The following is a 25,372-nucleotide window of genomic DNA, read 5'->3' as shown; positions in this document are numbered from 1 at the left end:
AGATGCAATCCAAATGCAACACATATGTATTTTTGTAGTATGGCCTTTTTGCCCTTGTTGGCTAGATGGGCCCATTGAGGTTCTAGGGTCTCTGTTTCTCTTGTCCAGGGCATGGGCTTTTGGTCGCTCTTTTGTCTGTGAGAATCCATGTTGATGTAGAGCCCTTACTACACTAGGGTCGAATTTGGAGGACCTGTCACAGCGCGCGTTTTCGCCCCCTTTGCGAGGGTCCGGGGGGTAGTCCCCTCCCCGGTCCACAGGGCCGTCACGGTAAACACCATGTGCAGTTTGGAGGACCCTTCAGCCAAATCTTGAACTACTTGCTCTAAGTTTCAGCCCAGTGATGGATCTGTGATGTGCCTTTCGCTCTATGTAGCCTGTGGGGTCAATTTCGGGGTTCTGAGTTTTTCTAATTTTTTGCCTCATTCCTCTTTGAGTCCAATCAAGCTTTTCCACTTAGCAGGTTGCGTCTAAGTCCCTGGTCTCGCAATTGCCTGCTTATAGCTGCTAAGCGGCTGCGCCCTCTGATTTTGCCTATTCCGTGTGCCAGAATCAAGTTCTAAGTGTCCCAAGGGCTTTCAACAGTTTGCGTTGCTGAGTTTTAACTGGGTCAGGTCAATTTTGTGAGAATTTGATGAAAGTCTACACTCGGCCCAACTGGTCCGAATTGCAGGGGCCAAGTGCCCGATTCGGCCCGTCCGAGGGTTGAGTAGAAGGGGCCGTATGTAACTGTCCGAATGCCAAATTTAGCCAGTTCGAACCTAGATGTCCGAGGCCGAGTGGGCCGAGGCCGAGTCAGGAGGGGCCGAGTGGGCCGACTTCCAAGGTAGTCTGAGAGCTCAATTCGGACGGGCTGAGCGTAGGCGTCCGAGTGGTAGTGGTTTGAGGACCAAGTGGCCGAGGGTCGAGTCGAGTGGTCCGAGTGTAGTGGGCCGAGGGCCGAATGGCCGAGCGGTCTGAGGGCCGATTTTGGGACTCGGCCCAGAATCGCTGTCACTCGGACACGCTAAGCGCGGCGCGTTTTTTCGTCGGGCTTCACAAAATTCGCTATGCCAGGTGTTGGAGGCCTTCCCCCTAGTCAAGCAGCTCCAGATCCATCCTACTCATATAGGGGAAGGTGTAGAATTACATGGGTTGGTTAAATATTTTCCGGATGACAAGATTGAAGCGGATCCACTCACGAAGCTTTCCTCTTCTCTCCTGCTCTCCTAAAACCGTGCAGTGCACAATGTGGCCTTTCTTTCCACTTTTGGCCCTTATACCCCTTCTCAGGTATGATATTGATGCCCCCTATCACTCACTTGGCGACCTTAGGCATCACAAGCGAGCATTTTCCTATTTTTTGCAAGATTTTTGCCCTATTTTGCAACAATAAACCCTAATGCTTACTTTCTTTGTTTTCTCCCACTCTAATGCATCCAACTCACACTACTCCATCTCACAACATAAATCTCAAAAAAGCAAAAACCTACTTGCCAAGGAGGTCGAATACCATCTTCAACCCTCTCCCTTCCTACCTATCTCAAGCATCGGTTTGGGGAAAACCCTTACTTCGATGCTCGATTCGAAGCGCGCAAGAGCTCAAGGCTTGAATCCGTTGTCCCGGCAATGGAACCAAAATGTGGGGGCTTTCGCTCAACCGCCAAGACCCACGGACCGCTTATTGTTTCAAGCATTCCAAGCCGAGCACTAATGGCTACCTCTCACATAGCCGACGCGCCATCCATATCTACGGGTGTAGTGAGCTTACCTCCATGTCGTTCGAGTTACCTCCTCTCCCACGCACTCCGGTAGCTCCACGATCCAAGTGCAAGCTTCAAGCAAGCTCCATCCTCAAGCTCCACATTCCAAGCTCCATCACTACGAGCAAGAGAAGAGAAGAAAAGAGAAGAGAAGAAGAGAGGAGAAGATGGAGAGCTTCTCCTCCTCGGTCCCTCACCCTCACACACTCACTCCCTCACACTCTCACACTCCCTCTCTCAAGCACAAGCTCAAGCAAGCAAGAGCAAAGAGAAGAAGAAGAAGAGGAGAGCCACTTTTTGCCACACACAAGAATGAGCTTCTCATTCACTTTTCAACTTTATATACAAAACCCTAAATCCCTTTTGGGCGGTCATCCCCTTTTCCCTTTTTTACATGACCGGTCGTAGCCTAGGCCCTTTTTCCCATTATCCTTCTATCTTCCTAGCTTCCTTTCCACCGCCCATCTATATTTACAAATTGCACATGTGAGAGCCCGGTGCTCCTTGAATTAAACCATGATGCGCTTGCGCTCTTTTACCAAAGTTTGGACTTGCACTTTTCCTTATGCGCCTTTGTCTTCCGTTTCTCTTTGCCTTGGCCTTTGTCTTTGTCTTCTATTTTAGCTTTCTGGATTTTCCACCACCTGGCACTCTTTTACAAGATTTCAGGGTGCCCCTTTGTATTTTAAAATGCACCTTTCCCCTTTTGCAGTTGCCTTGGACTTTTTAAGGTTACCCTTGCGCTTTTGGCCTTTTCTCCTCTTCTTTCTTCAGTCGAGCTACCTTTTTTCTGCCTTTGCCCTGCGTCTTTTTTATTTCCTTTTGCTTTCTTCGTGTTGGGGTTAACAGTTCCTTTGGACATTGAAAGTCCTCAAGAATTTGGTGCACTTACTATGGTTGATGTCTTGTCCCACCTTTTCCTGGTACTTGGTAAGGTTGCATCATTCCAACATTTGTGCCACTATCTCTTTGGCTATCACCACTCCTTCCAAATTGTGGATACTATGATATTTCAATTGCTTGAATGCTTGGATATCCATGGCTAGTCCATATCTTCTATGCTCCCCCTCCAAGAAGGGAAGCATGTTGGCTTTATCTTACTATCCTACCTTTTAGGTTCATGTCACCACACAACATCCCACAATAAGTTCTCTTTAAAGGGTGTCTCTTGCATGAAAATTAAAATGACTAGAAGGATCCATGTTCAAAAATAAGAACTCTCATACAATGAGGAATATAACCTAAAAAATCTAGAAGTTAAAATTTTGCATACCAATCAATCCGTACCTTCATTCTTTTCTTTTAGAATTAAATTCCTTTTTTGAGCTTTCTTCCATTACTCCCTTTGAGTTTTCATTCATTCCTCCCCTTCTCCCTCGAAAGGATGAAAATCCTTCCTAGGATTGTGGAAAGTAAATTAAGATGAATTCGTACTCTTCCCAAGAACACGTTAGGGAACATACCTCGTTCATTATAGCCTCATCAAGTAGATCTAGGTCTAAGCATTCATAGCTTTTAGCAAATAGTGTGAAAGTCGAATCTAGCCGTCAGATGCATGTGGCCAAATTATCCCCTGTGGCCATGTCCATATTGGATGCCACTTCAAGAATGGATCGTTGTGGTGGTGGGGGCTTAAGGTGTTCTGGTGGCTTGGGTTTAGTTGAGCAATACAAGTTGACTTGGGACACTTCCATTAGAAGATTCTTAGCATGTGTAGTAGGCTAGGATTGTGATGTTTCCAACTCAATTGATGCATAGGTGTCAGGGTTCTTGGTGATTATCTTGGGGCCTTTAAGCACGGCCTTGTTCCATTGCTCATGGACTCTTGGTTGAACTTTGGGTCGATAGACCATTTGAGCATTAAAGGATTGAACACCCTTCATTTTAGTTCTGCTCTTCCCTTATTCCAAATTGACGTTGTAGAAGCTTGGTTTGTGGGCCTGAGATTGAGGATTGGACTTAGCATTCGTGAGTTTTGGCAACCACAGTAAGGTGTTACCCTCATAGTACCCTTGGGCTCGCAATAGAGCTTTTAGAACCCAATTTTGCTCAGTCACATGTGCACTATGGAAATTCCAACTCCACCGTTTAGGCCTAGAGCATGAGGCATGGAAACTACACATTCCTAATGTTTGACATTTGTAAGATTGTGGCTTATGCTTAGAAACCCACTTGAGTGTTTGGACCTTGGTTCCTTGATGCAACTGGGTAGATACCATGGAAACACATTAGAATGTATCACTCCCCTCCTTAGGATGGACACTAGGTTTACCTACAGGTAGCACTACAGGTTTTGGGATAGCTGCGGTGCTCTTGCTAAACGTCATTAAAATATCGACATGCCCAATGGCAAGGTGCATACACTGCAAGTCATAGTATATATTGCAATGAGCTTTTTTTTGAATGCTCATCCCCAACAGGGTTTCCTTGCCAACACTTTGCTTGTTGGGTAGCACATAGAAAATGAGGGGTAGACTCTCAGTCTCAATAGAAACCATCAATTTGCATTTTTCCTAAGAGTGGGTAGGATTGCCTGCTGAATGGGCTCAATTTTGCATTGGTTGGTTGAAATTGGGGTTGACGCAATGTGGTTCAATGTTCATGCATTAAGATATTGGTGTTGACTCCCTCGTCAATTAGTGCATCAAGGGTGCATATCGTTTGGGAGGTCACGGTGATCTGCAAGTAGGCTAGTGCTACTACTTCCTCATCCACATCCTCAAGCTCTGCAATGGTCACAACCCACACATGTGATGGTGGGTCCATTATCAAAGGTTCATGAAGTGGATGTGAAGGGGGGGTAGTACGTTTTAATTCAACTTCCATTATAGAAACCTATACCCTGTCCCTCTAGGATTTCTAGTTCCACATTCCCTATTCTACTGACATTATGGACCTTGAAGGGTCCCAATCCCCTAAACTTCATTTTCTGCTTGTGTCATTTAACAAAGTATAGCAAGACTAAATCTCCTTGCCCAAAGTCTCAGTGCTTGACATATTTGTCAAACCAACTCTTACGGTGTGCTTTTTCACAAATTAGAGCATCAGTTAGATGAGTTTCAAAGAGGCTATCTAGCTCCACTAAGAGAGGAGAAGAGAAGAGAAGAGACGAAGAGAGGAGAAGATGGAGAGCTTCTCCTCCCCGGTCCCTCGCCCTCACACACTCACTTCCTCACACTCTCACACTCCCTCTCTCAAACACAAGCTCAAGCAAGCAAGAAGAAGAAGAGGAGACCCACTATTGGCCACACACAAGAATGAGCTTCTCATTCACTTTTCAACTTTATATACAAAACCCTAAATCCCTTTTTGACGGTCATCCCCTTATCCCATTTTTTACATGGCCGGCCGTGGCCTAGGCCCTTTTTCCCATTGTCCTTCTATCTTCCTAGCTTCCTTTCCATCGCCCATCTACATTTACAAATTGCACGGGTGAGACCCCAGTGCTCCTTAAATTAAATCATGATGCGCTTGCGCTCTTTTACAAAATTATTGACTTGCGCTTTTCCTTATATGCCTTTTTCCCTTATTTAGGACTTTTCTGCGCTTCTTGTGTTTCTAGATTTTTCTTGGCGTGCCTTCGTCTTCCATTTCACTTTGCCTTGGCCTTTGTCTTCTACTTTAGCTTTTCCAAATTTTCCACCTTGTTCATCTAATAGTTAACAGTTGTTACAACATTGTTATATTCAGGACTAGGAAGGGATTTAAGCAATACACCAATTGAGATATCTTCATCAATGCGTAAATCAATACCGACAAGTTGAGTTAAGAGACTTTTCATGTAATTCAAATGAGAAGCAAGTGAGGTTTGAGGCTTCATTTCAAGACGGAAACACTCAACTAGAAGTCCAAACTTGGAACTCTTTGACTTAGATCCAAAGAGAGTATTCAGAGCATCCCAAGTGTCCTTGGCATTGTTGCATACATCCACATGATGGATGTAGGTATCATCCAACTCTAGCTTGATTATGGCTTGTGCTTGTCGTCATGAACTTCCCATGCATTGAGCAGGATCCCAAGGCTTCTTCTCCTTTCCATTTGCAATATTTCATAAACTTTTCCTCATGAGGACCAACTTGATCCTAGTTTGCCACGTATGAAATGAAGTTCAAGAGAACTTGAAGCTTAAGTCATTATCCTTCAAAGGCATCTTGACAAAAAAAAAATAGTAATTAAATACTTTTCAAATACAATGATGAATGAAGAGATGGTCCTCTGCTAAACCACACTAGTAGGGAGTGTAGAGGAAGTCGACCATCTCTGCAACTCTAGAACCTACGACTGTGGTCTTCAAGGGGTTTCGTCTATTGAAGCACCTGTGGGTTGGGTTGCTGAAGCACTTGCGGGTTGGGTGCACTTGTAATGTGTAGTAGCCTTCTCTCATGCAGACTTGATGAAGAGGTGGCACTCATGATCAATACTGCTGAAGCACAACAGCAAGGGAGTGTAGCTAAAGTTGGTGGTCTCAGAAAAGGATCACACATAGTCAAGGCAGAAGCTTTGAGGAAGTTGAGTGCACGCCAGGAGCCTGCCACAGATCCTGCGAAGCTTGCAGTGGTTGATGTGTGCATTACTAATCAAAAACTTCGAGTTTGTGACATATGTGGTGCATTTTTGAGCATATATGACAATGATCGACAACTAGCATATCATTTTGGAGGAAAGTTTCAATTGGGCTACATGCAGATTCGTTAGAAGGTAGAAGGTCTCCAGGAGGAACGTGGAGGTCTTGAAAGGCAGAGCATAGTGATGATGATGAGACATCACGAAGCAGATGTAGTGATCACAATGCAAGTAGGGATAGAGAGAAGACGATGAATATGGCTGGAAATGTAGGGCATGAAGATGCACCTCCATCTCTGTATTCCTTATGCTTGGAGCTCTGATTCCAGATTGAAAAATGAGGCAAAGGAAGCAATGGAAGGCACACAAAAATGAATAATTTTATTCAAAGAGAGAGTCATAATATATATAGACCAGAGAGTAACATCATTGATGACTCCATGATTCTCTCCTAGATTCTAGCCTACACACACATGGGCTTACTACCTTACATCATAGATTAGGTCACTCACACTCTTAAGCACACATCTAGTCCTATGTTCACCGTGTGAACTGATGCTGTCCCCCTTTACATTTAGTCTTCTTGAGTTTGATTTACCAACATTGAGAACATCCTTTAATATTGAAAATAGTCAAGCATGTAAACATGACATCAAGCCAAGCCCCTTTTGTCCAAACCAAGTATATACATAAGGGATATGTTAGAAAAACGTATCGAGGTAACAATGTTGCATGCCTAAAATCCTCCATTAAAATAGCAAGCTTACAGCCATCTCATTCCTCTCTCTGCCGTGATCAAGAATCGCCCTCTCTCTCTCCAAACAGGTTTGAATCGGAGAGGCATCGAGCAAAAATGAGGAGGTGCATTGATGCTTCCCTTTGTTCGACGGTTTTTGCATTAGTTTCAAGGCTTTTATAAAGTCTAAGGTTTAAAACATTAAAATAACCGGTTCATCTTTTTGTATTCACAATGTCCCACAAGTGGATTTTTCAATTTTAAAGAACCAAACGAACTCCGATTTGCAATCCCACTAGATAGGCGGCTTCGTGGTGTCGAACTCCATCAACCTAGCCTCTTCCATGAACTTTACGGCTTCTCAATCTGGTAGCTGCTTTATAATACCAAACCTTGCGGGGATTAAATGGGGGGTCAAATGACCTTCGATTAACGAACCAAGACTTGCGTTGGATTCTGATGTCGAAATGCATCTAGGAAAACTCTAGCTCGACCATCTGCCTCAGTTTGATTTTTCATGAACATTGGCTTGTTGACTCATCCTGGCCATGCTTCCTCTTTAAAACGAGCTCGAGCCGCTTTTAGATTGGCTTAAACTCGGCTCCTAAAATGTAGCTCTCAATAACCTAGACTATCCAGTGAGGTTTGCTAGCAGACAACTCATGGAAATAGAAATGAAATACTCCACAAAGGAGAGAGAAGGATTAGCCATGATGTTCAACGTAAAGAAGTTTAGAAACTATCTTCTAGCAATACCCTTCACCTTCTTTGTGGACCATCAAGCTTGCATTGCTTTATCTTGTGAATAAACCTTGCGCAATGGGACACATTGCTCGATGGTTGCTTTTGCTCTTGGAATTTGACTTCTTTGTGTTCGTACACAAGGGTTAACAACATTATATGGTAGATCACACGTCCTGCATACCCACATGAGAGGCCGTTGGACAAGGAATAAGTGGTGATAACCTACTGGATGCACATATTTTTAAAATTTCCGGTAAATGAGAACTATTGAGAGTAGACTTCATGCCATATTGGGTGGATGACATAGTCCACATACTTGAGAATGGACTACCAGAACGACCAATGGAGAAAGCTAGATTAAAAAGACTCATCATGAAGATCCAACTATATCAGTTAATTGAAGGCCAACTGTATCGAGTGGGACAAGATGGAGTGTTATGGAGGTGTATGCGAGCACGAAATGTATAACATACTCAAGGAAGCACATGGCAAAATAGTTGGAGGGCACTTTAGCAGGACACAACTGCACGCAAGGTGCTCCAGTCCCCAATTGTGGTGGCCAATGCTATTCTGCGATGCAGCTAAGTTTGTAAAGCATTGTGATGAGTGCCAACAAACTAAAGTCCCTATTCATAAGGACAAGATGGAGTTGACCCCAATGATCTTGCCAGCTGTTTGAGAAATGGGGAATCAATTTCATTGGCCCAGTCCCTGCAGCTCAATACTTGTTGTTGCCACGGACTGTCTCATCAAGTGGGCAGAAGCTTGAGCAACTTGCAAAAATGAACCAAGGACCACAACCAAATTTCTTTGGGAGCAAGTAATCTTGTGGTTTGACTACCCCATAAAATTAATTAGTGACCAAGGCACACACTTTATCAATGAAGTTTGCTCACTTGTTATCCACCTATTTAATAATCCATAGAAAGTCCTTCTCTTCTCTTCTCTTCTCTTCTCTTCTCTTGCTCGCGGCAATGGAGCTTGGAGCGTGGAGCTTGAGGATGGAGTTTTCTTGAAGCTTGCACTTGGATCGTGGAGCTACCGGAGTGCGCAGAAGAGGAGGTAACTCGATTGGCATGGAGGTAAGCTCACTACACCCGTAGATGTGGATGGTGCATCAGCTAGGTGAGAGATAGCCATTAGTGCTCGGCCTGGAACGCTTGAAACAATAAGCGGTCTGTGGATCTTGGTGGTTGAGCGAAAGCTCCCACATTTTGGTTCCGTTGCCGGGACCAACGGATTCAAGCCTTGAGCGCTTGCACACTTCGAATCGAGCATTGAAGTAGGGTTTTCCCCGAACCGGTGCTTGAGGTAGATAGGTAGGAAGCAAGGGAGTTTGAAGAGGTATTCGATCTCCTTAGCGAGTAGGTTTTTGGTTTTTTGGATTTGGAAAAGCATGTTGGAGTAGTTAGCTATTTGCTTTGTGATTTGGGTCCATTAGGGTAGGAAAAAACAAAGAAAAAGAATAAAAACAAGCATCAAGGTTTCTACTATCATAACAGGGCATAAGAGTTTGATTCGGTTGCCGATTTGCATTTTGGAGTTTATTGGCTATTCCAAGTATATACAACTCTTTCCCTCCATCCATAACTTTGATCTCGAGGTGTGTGTGATGGTCCGTGACCTGAATCGTGTGATTCGCTTGTTGCGCTGGCCAAAGTCGCGCCGTGTTCGGCTAGTTCGAGTGACGACGAGTCCCAAAATCGGCCCTCGCCCCACTACCGCTCGGACCACCTAACTCGAACCACTCGACTCGGACGCATCAAAATTCGGCCCTCGGCCCACTCAACTCGGACACCCACTGCTCGGCCCGTTTGAATCGACCATTTGGACCAACTTTGAAATTTGGCCCTCGGCCCACCTGACTCGGCCCTCGGCCCACTTAGCCCTCGGACAACCACACTCAGACTGGCCAAATTTGACATTCGGACCAGTTACATTCGGCCCTTTCTCATTCAGTCCTTGGCCCTCGGCCCTCGGACGGCCGAATCGGGCATTCGGCCCCTGCAATTTGGACCTGCTCGGCCAAATTTGGATTTTTTTTAATTTTAACCTGTAGACCCTAAAACTGACCGAGAGACCATATAGAGCCAAAACAAAATCATAGATCGATCACTCAACTGAAATCTAGAGCAAGTAGTTCAAAATTTGGCTACGAACTATTCTTCAAATCGTGCATGGCATTTACCATAACGGCCCTGCAGGCCGGAGGGGACTCCACCCCCCCCCCCCCCCTCGGACCCTCCCCTCTGCACCTCCCCCGAGTAGGTTGGTGAGAAAACAAGCACCGTGACAGGTCCTCCAAAATAGACCCTAGTGCAGTAATGGCTCTACACGAGCATGGATTCTCACTTGCAAAAAAGCAACCAAACGCCCGTACCCAAACAAAGACAAACAGAGACCCTAGAACCTTAATGGGCCAATCTAGCCAACAAGGGCAAAAAGGCCACACTGCAAAAACACATACGTGTTGCATTCGGACTGCATCTAGTCAAAGCGGAAAGCAACAACATCAAGCTACAACAGCGAGAATGATTAGATATGACAGTCCTGACGATAGATGCTCCTTGAATAGCACTGCATTGACGATCCAAGTCACCAGTGGAGAATCCACATCTGGTCATGCAGTTGGGGACTCAAGGGCATTTGTTAGAAGGCTTAAATTTATAAGCCAAGACTCGGAAGATGAAGACATAGTACTGCCTGCTTATCTTAGGGTCAAACTCGCCGCAAAAAGAGAGCATACTATCGATGCTCTGATTGATGAAGGAACAGATTTTAATATCTTGACCTATGAAGCATGGACCCTACTAGGCCAACCAGAGCTCACACCGACTAATGCAACTCTTAGCTCTTATGGGGAGCACCCACAAGCACTCATAGGGAAGTGCAAAATCCTTGCAACAATTGAAACTGAAAGCTTGCCTATCCTATTTCATGTTCCTCCAAATAGTGCTAATTGTGGGAAGGAAACCCTCCTAGGAAGACCCTTCAAAAGGGCGACCAAGTGTGAGGCTGACTATGTAGCACGGAGGATACACCTGACACTACCGGGAGTGAGAATATTCACAACCTTTAGCAAGGGTAACCTCATCGAACCTCGAGGGAAAGGCAAGGAAGGTGCTGACATAACAGTCAAGCCTACTAACGAGAGCAAGGACTTGTTGGAAGAGTTGATACAAGCACAGGTCGGACAACGAGAACCAATGAGTGAGGCTGTGCCTAAAACAAGAGGGTCAAGAGACAATGCCAAGGACAGTCTTTAGACTTACAAATATCATAGAGACCCCAAAAGAAGCCTAAGCCTTATAGACGAAGGCAACGATGGAGGGTCAACACAACACCGCGATGGATATCCAAAGCGTTGCTACATGCTCAAGGATATTACGCAGGTAACCAATGGATTTGGGTGCCAAAACCCCCTGCTAAACCTCCTCTGTCGACTGAAGGCTAGATCGTATCAAGAGCAAAGAAGCATAGGAGGAGATCTAAACGAAAAACCAAGTCTCGAGTCAAAAACAGTGGAGTGACCAAGCCCCTCACGATCGAAATCAAGAAACCAAATGGGACCACTCAAAGGGTAGATCCTCAACCTAGCATGCTTGACAAGCAGATATCAGATGTAATCCTTGAGGATATGCAAAAGACATTAGTGCCCAAAAAGCCTTTGATTTTCCAAGAGGATAACAGGCATCATAGGCACAACATTGCTCATGGCAAGGTCAAATGCTCAACAAAACAAATAGCAAAATCATCTAACAACCACGAGCAAATCTCCTAGCCAGCATCAAAGCCACTTAGGAGTCCCAAGTCTCCTACACCCTCTTCCCCTGAACAGACATAAGAAGCACAACAGTCATCAAGTGTGGCTACTCAATCCCAATCTCTACCGACATCTGAGCTTTCAAATGTCCAAGAGGCAGGACATGACACCACCCTTAGCTCTCAACCTAAGGATATGCATGTGCAATCCACAGTGGCTAGCTCAACTGATACTCGATATACACAAGTGAATGCTCTAAGGGCAACAAAAGACATGACCACTTCCAATCGACCTAAGGACTTGACACCGCGATCCACCAATAATAGCAAGTCCATTGAACTAGCTGCTACTACTTCCAATCAAGGATCACAGCAGTCACAGCCCTTGGTCGTGACAATGCCCCTTGTAGAATGTGTCCTTAGTAGTTTACCTGTGGAGGAGGTGTTGCAACCAACTTCCTTGACAACTCTAGCACTTCCAAAGCGCCTAAAGCCTAGGCTGAGGAGTTAAACAGAAGGGAATCGGTTGAAGAGCTAGACTCTCCAAAAAGAGAGGCAGTTGTACCCTCACAACCTAGCGTGGCTATTCAGCAGGCCGCGGCTATGTCCCATGAGGACACACTAGAGAAAGAGAATGCTGAGGCCCAACCAAGTACATCAACGACTGACCTAGTTTAGGGTCCTAAGTCATTAAGTTACGCACCTTTACTAACCAAGAAAAAAGAGGAGAAAATAGCAAAAACAAGAGCAGTTACAGGTGGTTATGGACCCCAAGAACATTGAGGCCAAGAGCACTGGAGAGCTGAGGAATAAAGCATCAAGTCCATCCACCAATGAACCCATTGATGTCTCTCCTAATAGTAGTGAAACCTCAGACACATCCGTGTGCTCTGAAAAATCAAAGCAGCTGTTACCATCAGCAGTACTTTCAACATTCAATCCACCGACAGAACTCGCATTGACCAATCAAGAGTGGATACAACGCTACCACAACAGGGTGACAAATTTATACCAGTCACATCCAAGGAGAACCATGACGCAATAACAAAGCCTCAGGAGAAACATGGAAACCCCGAGAGCATAAGCAATCCTAGCGTTGACCAATCTTGTTCATCTAGGCCTGAGCCCCTAGCTATGCTAAAGCCTAGGCAAACTCCTAGAATCTTACATGAGATAGCAACCGAGCAAGCCCTCGTTGAACATAGAAGTGTCACAGAATGCTTAACTGAGTTGGATGCTAAACTCAAATTATTCGCACGTATCTATGTCCTAGTAGACATGGGTGCATTCCCTGAGGAGTAGCTTGAAAAACACTTGCCATTTCCCCTATCTTGGGAAGAGCAAGAACATCTTGACAGGCACTATGACAGGCTCCTGCATGAACGCATGAGACTCATCTCTGACGAGGAATCCGACGAACTACACTTAACTGTGACATTCAATGACGTGCTCTGCCAACCAAATCTCTTAGAGAAAGAGCAACTAAAGAGACAATCAGAGGGTCAAAGTCAATTTGAAAATCGTTGGTTTCAAAACATGTTACAATGGCTAAACTAGGAGCCTAGATTATGACAGTCTCAGAGGAGCGATTGGCCAAATGGCGATCTCAAAGAGACCCAACCTATAAGGCACCAACTTCCTTTCAAGTGCTATCTGCCATTCGGGGTACGGACTTAGCTGGAACTAGCCAAGAGAACTCTCTGTCTGATAAGGTTCTCACTGAGGAGGAGTTACATGTTGCCAGTAGAATCGGACAGGGTTCCATGCTACTTGATGTTGCAAAATATCTATCGTTATTGAGTAAGTTGCGACGAGTACTAGATGTATGTGCCACACTCTAGTACAATCCAGAGTTCTACAATTGGCTTTTATCCTCGTGAAGTGACATGGATTCATAAATATGTATATAAATAAACAATGAATTTTGTGACCCTGTATAGACAATATCAACACACACAAGCAATGATAGTCAAGCATAGGGAGAAGAGTTGGGTTTGACAGGCTAAGCTCCTCAGGTCCTCTCACCACACATTTAGAAGTCGTGTGACCATTCCCGCCTCCCAAGTGGAGGGCATGCAGCCCTCATTACCAACATAGGAAGCCCTGACCAACATCTATGATGGTGTAGACGAGGTACCGTCCCTCTCTATACACCTTTCCCCCTTTCAGGTCTATCCTTCCAAGGATGAGCCCTGCCCCACTCCATGACAACAAGTCCACGCAACTTAGTATAAGCCAAGATCTGCTAATGGCTAGAGGCAAAACGAACATCATCATGGGGGCCATCCCTCTACAACAAACACTGCATGCCTCACCTCTCCCCTCCTCATCATATGCGCTTGATAACCCACTGTATAATCCCTTCCATGCGAATAGTTTTATCCTGCCCCTCAGGGCCTAATCCTTGGCTCACGTTTTGCAGGTCCCCCTACAGTAGCAGTCATGGACCACATAGTGCAGCTGGCATGCAAGGAAGCTCTCCGCCATCGGAAAGTGCATAAGGCACTAGCGCCCCCACCAGAACGCTACGTGCCTACTCTAAAGAGATACGTGCCGAAAAGAGGCCCCAAACAACACCACCCAAGACTCAGGCCAAAAACCCCCCAAGCCAAGAGGACGAGGGCTCAAGGGAGCACACGGTGTGTGGCAACACCAGCCGTGCAGGCTCCTACCAGACACTCGGGCACCAGGTGCTCGAAAAAGGAGAGGGCAGCTCGAGACAAGCAAGAATTTGACGCATTGTTTAAAAGCATCATGGAAACAGTTGCGGCCAGGGACTACACCATTTGGGTCCCAACCGACATCTTTCCCACTATTCTGAGAACAAATGGTTAACTAGCACCAAATTCACCTTGCTTGGTTGGACATCACTTTGGAAAATGCGGTGTTCCCATTCTTTTTTCTATTTGGAAATGGATCATTTGATTGCATGATCTATCTCAATGAATGCATCAAGATATGGACATTGACCTTGTTCTCCACATACACTATGTATACACCTTGCATTCTGAGTTTATACCAATTGAAATAAGCTATTATGGTCACAAACAACATGACAACAATGTGCCTGCAAAGAGACATTGATAACTACAAGCATGAAAATAAAAATAAATCAAATGAAGAAGTAGTGCTACATATAGTTTACTATAGCATTCTTGCATCAATATCAAGCTCTCCATCATGGTGACACATGTGAAAGTTGAAGGACCTAATAACAATGGTCGATGTTTAGGGTATGCCACACCACTTCCTCACATTTATTGTAGATGAAGTAACCAACACACAATGGTCGGAGATACACATATTGGAATCAATAGAATGTGAGTTCAATCTAGAATTCTCATGGAAAGGTTGCCATGTAGAATGCGCAATCATGTTCAAAATCATATTTCACCTTTTCTTCAACCAATACATCCTTCCAAAGGATGGTTGCCTTGGATGTGTCCAGCATTATGTTGTTAGGTACGAGGTTTAACACAAAGGCTCATTGCATGTACATGTCATTTTTTGAATACATGAGGCTTACATTGAGAATACAACAAAAGATATTTGTGCATACATACTAACGAATAATGAGTGCAACTTAACACAAAGATTTAGTAGACTAGTCTTCACAAACAACTTCACAAATGCTACCAAGTTTGCTACGTATCAAGGACTAATGAGTAAGAAAAATGCAAGTATAGGTTTCCATTCCCACCATGCCACACAATGGACACAACAATAGATCATGAGACACAAAGGTACATGTACTATCACCCTCAAAATGAGCATAGAAACATGGTCCCACACCACCCAACACTACTTTTCCTTTGGGTCCCCACATGAACATTCAACGAGTCACAAAGTCATCTATCTCCTTTTATTTGTTTTGTGCAACAAAAGTAGAGCCAATGGGAAAACTAAACATCAAGGTTGAAGATGCAAAAAGGCTGGAATTGCAAGACTTGGACTCAAACAAGTTGAAACTAATCTCTATTGTAATACTCTCAAAGCCAATCTTACCTGAAGTAGTCTTGAACAACTTGCAAGTTCTATTCATGACAAGAAGCCAAACCATTGAGTATATCGGCACATCCCCTACAAACATACTTCAACAAAAGCTATCTAGGCTAGGGGCGTCACCATGCATCCTATCGACCTATATTGTGTGATGTCACCAACCTTGAAAACCACACATTCTATGAGTATTACAATGGCTACATCATTACCAAACCCACAACTAGCCAAAACCTCACTAACACTATGCAAAACGCATACAATAATATCATACAAAAGCATACAAAACTAGTGAGATTCACAGACTTCCACACAAGCCACCAAACAAAAGGTTTTTTCTTTAGCACCTTGCTCCATCAAGTCCCCTTCAGATTAGAAAGGAGCTAATAAGTGATGAGAACACATCACGATCATATCACATTGAATGCCAACTTTGCAACCTCGTAGCAATCAAGAAAGACCTTGAGATGCACTTCACTGAGTATACATAAAGAAATTTTTTTACATCAAATGGGATGCACCAGCTAATGAATATGATCATCCAAAAAATCCCAATCATCAAGGACAACCCATTAGCATGCAATTCCTATCCACAACCAACAAGGCAAGTTCTCACCATAGCCTCTTTACGAGTGAAAATGTAGCAACTCAAAAAAGAGTTTAAGGCAATAGCAAAATGTGCTCTGACAACAAAGGAACAAGTAATACATCAATGCCTAATCAATGCAACATCTAGTCTACACATCATCAATGGAGCCCCAAGCAATGAAAGAAGCTTTCTCATACACTACTACACCCATAACCTCATTTCCACCAACAAGAGTGTCCTGCTAACAACAAGCACAAGAGTAGCCACAGCTAGATTGTGCAATCTTTCCAAACCGTCTACTATCAATTCAAGATACTTGTCCATGCACAATAATATCCACTATCATTACAAGAAACAGATGAAAGGTTCATTGCCATAAGAGAGGAAAATGCAATCATCATCCACGAGATGACAATGCTAACACAAACATTCGACATAATAGTTCATTAAATATAGTGAGTGTATCTCAACGAACCCTGATAAACCCATTCAGGAACAAGCTCATAATATTGTTTGGTGACCTCGAACAACTTCCACCAATATGCAACCATCGAAGTGCGATATGCCAACAATGTCATTACAATATCTGCTTGCTGAAAATATGGAAAATATTACACCTTGCACTCATTAGGTTAGGATGCACACAACCCACCCTTCTTGCAAATGATAAGGCATCGACATCTAACAAAACAAGAGATCCAAGAACATTTGCAACAATGCATTATCAAATGAGATAGGAGATCGTGCCATTTGTGGACCCAAAAACTACAACTATATGTATACATAAAGAGGATGTGTATAACTACAACAAGCAACTCCTTTTCACTGATACTACACCCAATATAAAATCTACCCAATGCAAGTATAAACCAATGCAAACAATGAACCAATCCTATAAGCTTAACTAATAGATAAAAGTTTTCATGAGATCGAGAAGATAGCAATTGGCACAAGAGCAATGATAATAGAAAATATAGATCTCACAATAGGCACTACAAAGAACGATGCATCATGTAAAATCACTAATATTTTTAAAAAAACATACGAACACATCACAAGATTCCAAGTAACAATCAACACCACCAATCAACAATTAACCCTATGACGAAGCAAACTCCAACACAAAGCACTCAACTCTAGATGGTTCCGCAAGTCAACATTCTCACTAACATTAGCATATGCAATCACCAAACAAAAATTACAAGGAGCCACAATATACCAAAAAGCTCTTCTTCACATTAAAAATGCATTTGCTCCAAGACATACATACATCATGCTCTTAAGAGTGACCAAAACAAAGAACCTATGAATAGTTGGTACACCAGATCCATCTGCTTTCACACAAATGCCAACCATAGGGCTTTGAACCAAAAATAACAAAAGCACGCTACTTCACATGCACACAAATGACAAGTACAAAAAAAAAAATTAATACTTCTAATACATTTAGAAAAAAACAAATAAAATATCACATTTCATGCTTTGTACTTTTAGCATATTCATTAACTTCTTGCTTTATTTTAGCCATGTTAATCTCTTTTTATGGTATTCATTTTAAAAATTTCCAGTACTTGAAAAAAAAATCAAATGTTACACTTTATGCTTTGTACTTTTAATATATTGTTTAGCTTCTTTTTATTTTTTTCTCAATAATAAGTTCCTTTTATTTCTATGGGTAAATTCATACTTCACAATTACATAAATCACAAGTACAAAATACTTTTTTTAATAACTTCCAATACATTCAAAAGAAATCAAATCAAAGGCCACATTTCATCCTATGTACTTTTAGCATATTGTTTAACTTCTTATTTTGTTTTATCCATACTAATTTTTCTTTTGTTATTTTGACTAGATAAATGATGTCTATATACAACAACATGAACATAAATGATGTGCACCCAACTCTCAAACAATTACCTACAAGTGAAAATATGATTCCTGATAAGTTATGCTTAACTTATTTAAAAATGCCTACAAAAGAAAAGATCGATCCAAATGATGAGCATTTAAAAAACATACACAACTTAAAACATTTGCATAAAATTTGACAACAGAGCTTCAATGGATTCTCTACTCAACTTTACATTGCAAATGACAAGAGCTCGTGTAACGAGAATAACAAAGAACCAACAATGCACATTGTCAATGATACCTAACCACTTGCCAAATGAGAATGGCGAACAATACCAAGCAATGACCACAAGCATACATCAATGGTTTCAATGACATGAACAAGTACCAAAGAATCATGAACCTATGCAAGGATATCTTAACAAGAAACCGTCAAGGAGAGTAATATATATTAACCAATGGTAATTTTCTCCACAATGCTTCAAGAAATTTCCCTCATCCTAAAAATACATTCCATTTACAAGATTACAAATAAATATGCATGGCTTCTGAAAGAAATGCTAGACAAGCCCAACATTAAGTACGAGGACTCAAAAGCCACTCCACTACAAACCATTGCTACACAAGCACTGCTTGATGAGAAAACCAAGGATATCTCTGTCTACTCAATCAAACTCTGCCACTATGGAGACAATGTGTCTCTCAAACACCTAGTAACAACAACAACAATGTGTCTCTCAAACACCTAGTAACAACAACAACAACGAGAGACGAAGCGAAACATCGCACTAAGCAAATTTATGAAATCCAACAATCACACACATATACACCACAAACCAATTATCACTATAGAGAAAATAGCCTTCCTATTCAACAAGCCACTCTATGATGAAATATACAAATATCTCAATGATCCTTAGGAACAAAGACCAATCAAGAAAAATCTAAATGTCACTGATTGGTTAATTCAGTCGTACATTTCCTGCAATTGCCCAATAGAAGAAGCGATCGATAGATGCATTTTTGACTGCAGCGAATTATAGATATGGGCGCGAAGAGATGTGCGCCTCCAGGGACACAAGACAGGGATCGACCTCACCACCTGCTGAACTCAACCCACACACGACCCACTATGCCATGACCCCGTTGGTGCAGTGCGCTATGGTTTACTCTGTAACATCACAGAACCATTGTGGATATGGGCATTCCAGTACCAAACATGAACCATAACATTTACTCTTATTTCCAATGATTTACATGATACATAAGCTGCTTTCCATGATAGATGTGGGTGCTTTAACATGTCAGGCCTCAGCAATGCTTTCTTGCACATTGCTGAGTTGCATGTGGACAAAGGCAGCTTATGGCAGTAAATTTCCTTTTCCTTTCTGTTTTTGAGTCAACAGTAGCAGCCATATTTAGAGATATATTTGCCTTCATTATGAGAGGCAATGGTATGTATTTTTTTCTTACTATAAGTATTGGAGTATGGGACTGTTGGTGAAATGGGGGTATGGAAATAAGGCACTGTGGGTGAAATGGGGTGTGTTTACCTAGGTATGGGGGATGCAGCCCTGTTCATGGCATCACCAAATGGCAATCTTGATGATGCCAGAACAGGCCCCGACGCCGGCATAGACTTTAGAGAGTGCTGCAGAGGACCGCTGTGAGCATCCATCATCTTACCTTGCAATTGATTGACACCCATGGAGATGCCTTGGCTACTGTTCCTGTTTGCACTTGGCCAATTTTCTTTAGAGCTGAAGTGTCTGGCTTTTTTCCTCTCCTTTGATTCATTGCCACCCATGTTGGGTTCAATGATTTCTAGCTTTTCCAGCCTGCACACTGGAGGATTATTAGGTTTGTGAGCCTTGTGTCTTGCAGAGCCATTCACATCATCACTCTTGCTGCAAAAGTCCAACCTTCCAGGCTCAAACTTGGACAGTTGATCACCCAATCTATGATTTTTGAGCCTTGCCTTGGTGGCGCCATCGCTATTGCTCATAGCAAAATCAAGGGACTTCTTGGTGTTAATAATACAGCTGCTTCTGTAAGCACTTGTACTTCCCATGTCAAAGCTACTCCTTGAGCTCTCATTACGGCTGTGTACGATGGACTCGCAGAGGGCATAGTCCTCTTGCGTCCCCACACTCGCATGCCTGGGCTTCTCTTCCACCTCACACACTGAGCACTTATTCTGCTCAACACCTGCAGACAATGTACCAGCTCCCTTTTCCTTGAGGTTACTTCCTTCGTATGCAACCCATCTGCTTCGCTCCGCTGCATGCCTATGCTTCATCCTTCTGATTTTGTTCTTCAAAGCCTGCCTCTCTGATTGAAGCAATGCAACTTCTTCCTCTGCATTCTGTGCTTGGCACCTTGACTCGTGCACCTGTTTCTTTCATGAAAAGACGTGGCATTAGAGAACTTGTGTGCTTTGCGTGTCACATTACAAACAGGTGAGCAACTAAAAACAGTCACAGCTAGCCTCCTATCAGAACATAGATAACTAAGTGTGAGGGTGGAAAATTGTGAACAAGGATGCTGCTACAATAGCCCACAGGAAGCCCAATAACCCATGTCCTGGGAAGGCTGGAAACTATGCACTCATTCACAGAAAGCCAACTCATGTCCAGAAGCCACTCACCTTTATATGTGCATTTCAGTGAAAGGAGTAAGTTACTAAGTAGACAAGACCAGAGAGGTTCAAACTTGACACAGAAGTTCTGGAAATTATATAGCAGGGAACATAAGAAGGGTTACAACACATTCAAGACATTATGTCGCTTGGCATAAAAGCACAGATAAATGCAAGCCATGAGGCTATTGGAAATTCTGATTTTATAGTGACACCACAAAATAAGCTGTAGTTTCAGACCTCCATTGGTATCATACAGTTCAGAGAGACTTTCAGAAGCTTTAGTGAACAACTCTGATTTGTATAGTGAAGTTTTATACCATTTCTCTAAGAGACAGGAGCTGCGCTTCAGCCCGAAGAGCTCTCTCTTCCCACATCTCCCGTGCTCGATTTAGATCCTCCATTTCTTCCTGCAAATTGTGCAGAATCTCCTGCACTTGAGACCACTGCTCTGCCTCTGCTTGCACCTGAGCCGCTATTCGTCGGATAGCTACCTTGCAGAACATTTCCTCATTCGAGGCCTGAAAACACGCGGAATTCTTTTAGTCAATATTGTGCAAATGGCATTGCTAAAGAAGGCCATCAATGTAAGATTTGAAACCTGGAAATGATGCATAAACATAAGACAGGAGTTCAAAACAGCTTACCTGCTCATCAAGGAGCACATTACTTTCCCCACTTAGCATTGAACGGTACTCCTTTCTTACATATGCAGCAGCTTCTTTCGTCTCAGACAGTTCAGAATGTAAAAGATCTAGCTGCTTACACAGAGCAGCTGTCTGTACAGCAAAATACATGGCCAATCATCCCAAGTGATTATATTACCATTAGAAGCTGATAACACTATTCATGAACCAGGCTATCACCCTTACAAGCAGACAAGATCCTAGTGTATAGCATGCTCAATTCAGTCCAAGCAACCACCAATGTGAACTGATACATGATGCAAGAGATGCATAGGAAATACTGCATAAATGCACCAGACCACCTCCACACTCGCTACCAAACATACCTCAAGCAGACATCTTTTCTCATCAGGTGAATTTTTGGACACAGGCTTTTTTCTATCTTCCAAGGTAATAAAAGAGCTTTCCAACTCTGATGTCTCCAGTTTGTCATACAGCTTCTGTTGGGAAATTACATGATCTGAACCTTTCTGTTTGTAATCAGCAAAGAGAACAAGAAAGAGGCACAATTAGCAAGTAGGATACATAAGCTAGCATACAACTCGAAACAAGGATGTCGCTTACCAATGAGGACTGAGCAGCTAGTAACAGCTTTTGCAGCCTTTCCTGCAGGGCATCTGTGGCATCTTGGGGTACTGTGCCATAGCCAGTGTTTGAAAAGCTTTGCAGGCGTCTCAGAGCTTCTTTTGCAAAGCTGCCACTACTATAGATTTTAGAATGACTCAACGTCATTTGTTCATCTTCTTTCCAGCAGTCACTGTGCACAAATTGATGCGGAAGTGGGCTCTCCTGCCACATTAAATCATCGTAGCTGTCATCCTCCTCCTGACAAGTAACAATCAGCGTATCTTTCAGCTGGGAAATGGTCTAAACACAGAGTCTAAACAGCCTAGTCTACATATAAACTGAGATCTTTTCAAGGAGATGAATGTGCTAAACGATTACTTTGCAAATGCACATGTCTGCTCATGAAAGCATGATCCACTCTCTTTACAAAAGAGACTAAGACTAATGCCAATCACCAAATTCAGCAATTTGCACGTACAACTTAAATTTTGCAAATTCTGACTCTTGCAAACAAAATTCACAGTTCCACGAGGCAAATGGGGTGGCCAGTTGGAATCCAAAGCAGGATTGTGACCGCATTGCATGCTTACCACAGGCATTGATGGAGGAGTTTGACCTATGAAGGCTTTCTTGTTCATGCATGTGTAACTGCGTCTCCATCGCCTGAGAGCAAGCTCCTTTTCAACACGAAGAAGGTTGCACTCAGCCATGAGCACCTCTGCCTGAAGCTTCCAGTCATCTACGCTCCAATCCTCCTCCTGTTGCCGCAAGCTACTGTTAAGGATTACAACCTTATCTTCTTCTGCTTCACTCGAGCACTCACTTGCGGCCCTTGTGACATTGATGGGAGCTTCGTAGTTACTGAGGGGGCTTGATGAGCCTTCTCTCCAGTGCCTGAGCTCAAAAAGTTCAAATCCTCCATCACTGTTACCCATCTCACTAATGTCCCCATCTCCCCCACTGCATTCACTGTAGGAGACCTCCACAGGACAGCCTTGCCACTCCGAGTTCCTATTCAATCTGCCATCTCGGTAAGCCCCAGCTGGATCAGGACTCTGATCATAACATGATGATGAAACAGAGGATGTCCCCATGCTTACACCTTCATGCTCAAAGAGGGACTGGAGAGTCCCACGCAGTCGTGATTCAGCATTGAACTGCGAGTCTGTGCTAGAAGCTGGGAATTGAGGACAATGGAGGGCCAAAGCAGGGATTTGCGTCTCACGGGAGAGGCGGATGGCCCTGAGTCTAGTCTTGGAGCCCCTTCGGGAGTTGGGCGGAGGTGAATCGAAGGCGCGGGGCAGTGCAGCAAGGGAGGCGGGGGGAGAGGAGCAGGGGGCGGGGGGAGAGGAGAGGGAGGAGGAAGAGGGAGAGGAAGAAGAGGGAGCCATGGGGCATTTGGGGACTCGGAGTTGGGGAGGAGGGGAGCAGGGCAAGCCAAAGGGTGGGTTTAAAACTTTGAATTTTTGAATTGGGCGAGTCAGGTACTGGCTATATTTTACACATGTAAGCACTGCGTATAGTGATGATAGACTATATCTACTCTCTCTCTCTCTCTCTCTCTCTCTCTCTCTCTCTCTGTGGGGAAGGACTCTCTCTCACATATAAATCATAGGGGAGGACTCTCTCTCTCTCTCTCTCTCTCTCTCTCTCTCTCTCTCTCTGTGTGACTCTGTCTCATGAATCATAGGGGAAGGAGGTGGAGCGGGGGCCCGGGGGCATGGGCAAGCAATGCCAACTTCAAGCATGCATCTATTTGCCGCTTTTTTGGGGCGGAGAGAGAGACACACACACACAATGAGAGAGAGAGAGAGAGAGAGAGAGAGAGAGAGAGAGCGCCCTGTCACGATCCATGGATCCTCGGGTCCTGTGCCACCACAGACAAACAGAAGAGAATGAAGAATAAAGAAGAATCTGAGCGGAGGGAATTCTCCATTTCCCCTTTTCTTTCAAAAAAGCAGTCGTCGGCACTGGTGCACACACAGAGAGAGTGTGTGTTGAGACAGGCAGACGCGATCAGACAAGAGAGCTTGCCAGTCAGGACTCCTCAGGAGGGAGAGAGAGAGGGGGAACACTCTTTTATTTATTATCCCTCTTACCTGCTGATGGGTCACAGTCCTGTGTTTTATATGCCGTTTTATAGCATCCCAGCTTACATAGTCAATCAATCAATAAGTAATTACTATTACTAATTAGTAGATCGCATCACTCCACTCATCTGTGTCGCCTAGGTTTTGAAGGTCAGGATTTTTCAACTGCTTATATTTAATTAGGAATTAATTACCTGATTACTGCACCATTTGTGTTGCCTAGGTTTCAAGGTCAGATCTTGTGCAACGTGCCCTCCCTCAGTCCCTAGTTAGTCGTGTTTACATGTGTACAATTTACACATGTCTAATCCTAAGGGAACTGTGTAATTTGTTTGATATGGAATGAGTAATTTAATTACATATTGTTAGTCAGGCCAAATAAGATCCCAAGCCCAAGCATACAAGGTTTTGTCCCAGAAGATGGCTAAGATAACTTGGGCTAAAATCGGTAAAATTGGCCCATCTAGGCAACATTCAACAAATAAAAACTTGTAGATTTTTCCCAACGCTTTGAACAAATGCAAAGAAATGAATGCTAGAGCTACTCAATTTGCTTTCCTAAGGAGGTTGGCTAGTGAAACAACTTAGCAGCTCTTTAAGAATTTCCTAAGGCCTTTTGGGGACAAATTGTTAGAGAAATATAACTAGACATATCTTTATCAACAGAAAAACCTCCTATGTAGGAGTTTAGAGGCTTTTTCCCATTTTCACAATGCGCTTAACACAAAACCTCAATTTTTTGCAAACATCACATATGCGATGTATTTCCTCAACATTAGATTTGCAATAGTTAAGGTAAATGCTTGATTATGTAACAAGCTTAATCATGTGGTAGTTTTTGAATACTAGCAAGGTTTAGAAGCGATTGTGTTCAAGGACAAGTTTTATTATTTTACTTGATCATATGGTTACACATTGTGCTCTATTTAATTGATGGCAGGGTCTCGTGTAGAGAAAAGCCATTTTTAGCAATGCCAAAAGGAGCCTTGCTTTATAGATGGTGCTAAGATGCAAGACCATGTCACAAAACAAACTATATCAAGTCACCTCCAATTAAGTGGTAATGAGAATCTTAAGAAGTGTGAAATGATTTTTATGTCATGACACTCTAGCTCCCACCCTTTTTTATGTTCTATTCATGTCACTCAACATGCATGGGAGAGAGAGCATCATCACCCCCTAATATTCTTAAGATGGTATTTATAATACTTTTCTACTCATTGTGCCACATGATGCCATCACCATCTCAACCTCTACCTCTTTATGTCTTCTTTTTACCTCCTGTTCTTCTTGTACTCCTCGCATTTCATCAATCCATGCTACCCCTCTTCCTGAAACTTATGTCAATAGATCAAAGTTGTGAAGGACAATTATTTGGCTTCGCTTCAACAATATGTAAACA

At 43.3% G+C, this 25,372-nt stretch overlaps 1 protein-coding gene across 2 annotated transcripts; it reads right to left on the bottom strand.

Moving 5' to 3' along the window:
- Window positions 1-18,872: 18,872 nt before the first annotated feature.
- LOC148011313 (uncharacterized) lies at window positions 18,873-23,726 on the bottom strand. Of its 2 annotated transcripts, none has more exons than XM_087670854.1 (6): window positions 22,471-23,726; window positions 21,878-22,138; window positions 21,640-21,783; window positions 21,275-21,406; window positions 20,948-21,148; window positions 18,873-20,387 (listed from the first exon to the last, which is right to left on the bottom strand). In XM_087670854.1, exons 1-6 carry the CDS (start codon window positions 23,269-23,271, stop codon window positions 19,539-19,541), a joined length of 2,388 nt encoding a protein of 795 aa, XP_087526980.1. In that variant the 5' UTR covers window positions 23,272-23,726; the 3' UTR covers window positions 18,873-19,538. The 2 variants fall into 2 exon arrangements, with proteins under 2 accessions (XP_087526980.1, XP_087526981.1); XM_087670855.1 differs by having other exon boundaries at window positions 18,873-20,381; window positions 22,471-23,723.
- Between the last annotated feature and the right edge of the window lie 1,646 nt (window positions 23,727-25,372).

The sequence above is a fragment of the Lygodium microphyllum genome, chromosome 28 (assembly GCF_053477565.2).
Source record: "Lygodium microphyllum isolate KBCC chromosome 28, Lygodium_microphyllum_v1.1.10, whole genome shotgun sequence".
Classification (NCBI taxonomy): domain Eukaryota; kingdom Viridiplantae; phylum Streptophyta; class Polypodiopsida; order Schizaeales; family Lygodiaceae; genus Lygodium; species Lygodium microphyllum.
The sequence above is the reverse complement of the archived record's forward strand: the minus strand, read 5'-3'. Positions and strand labels throughout refer to the sequence as shown.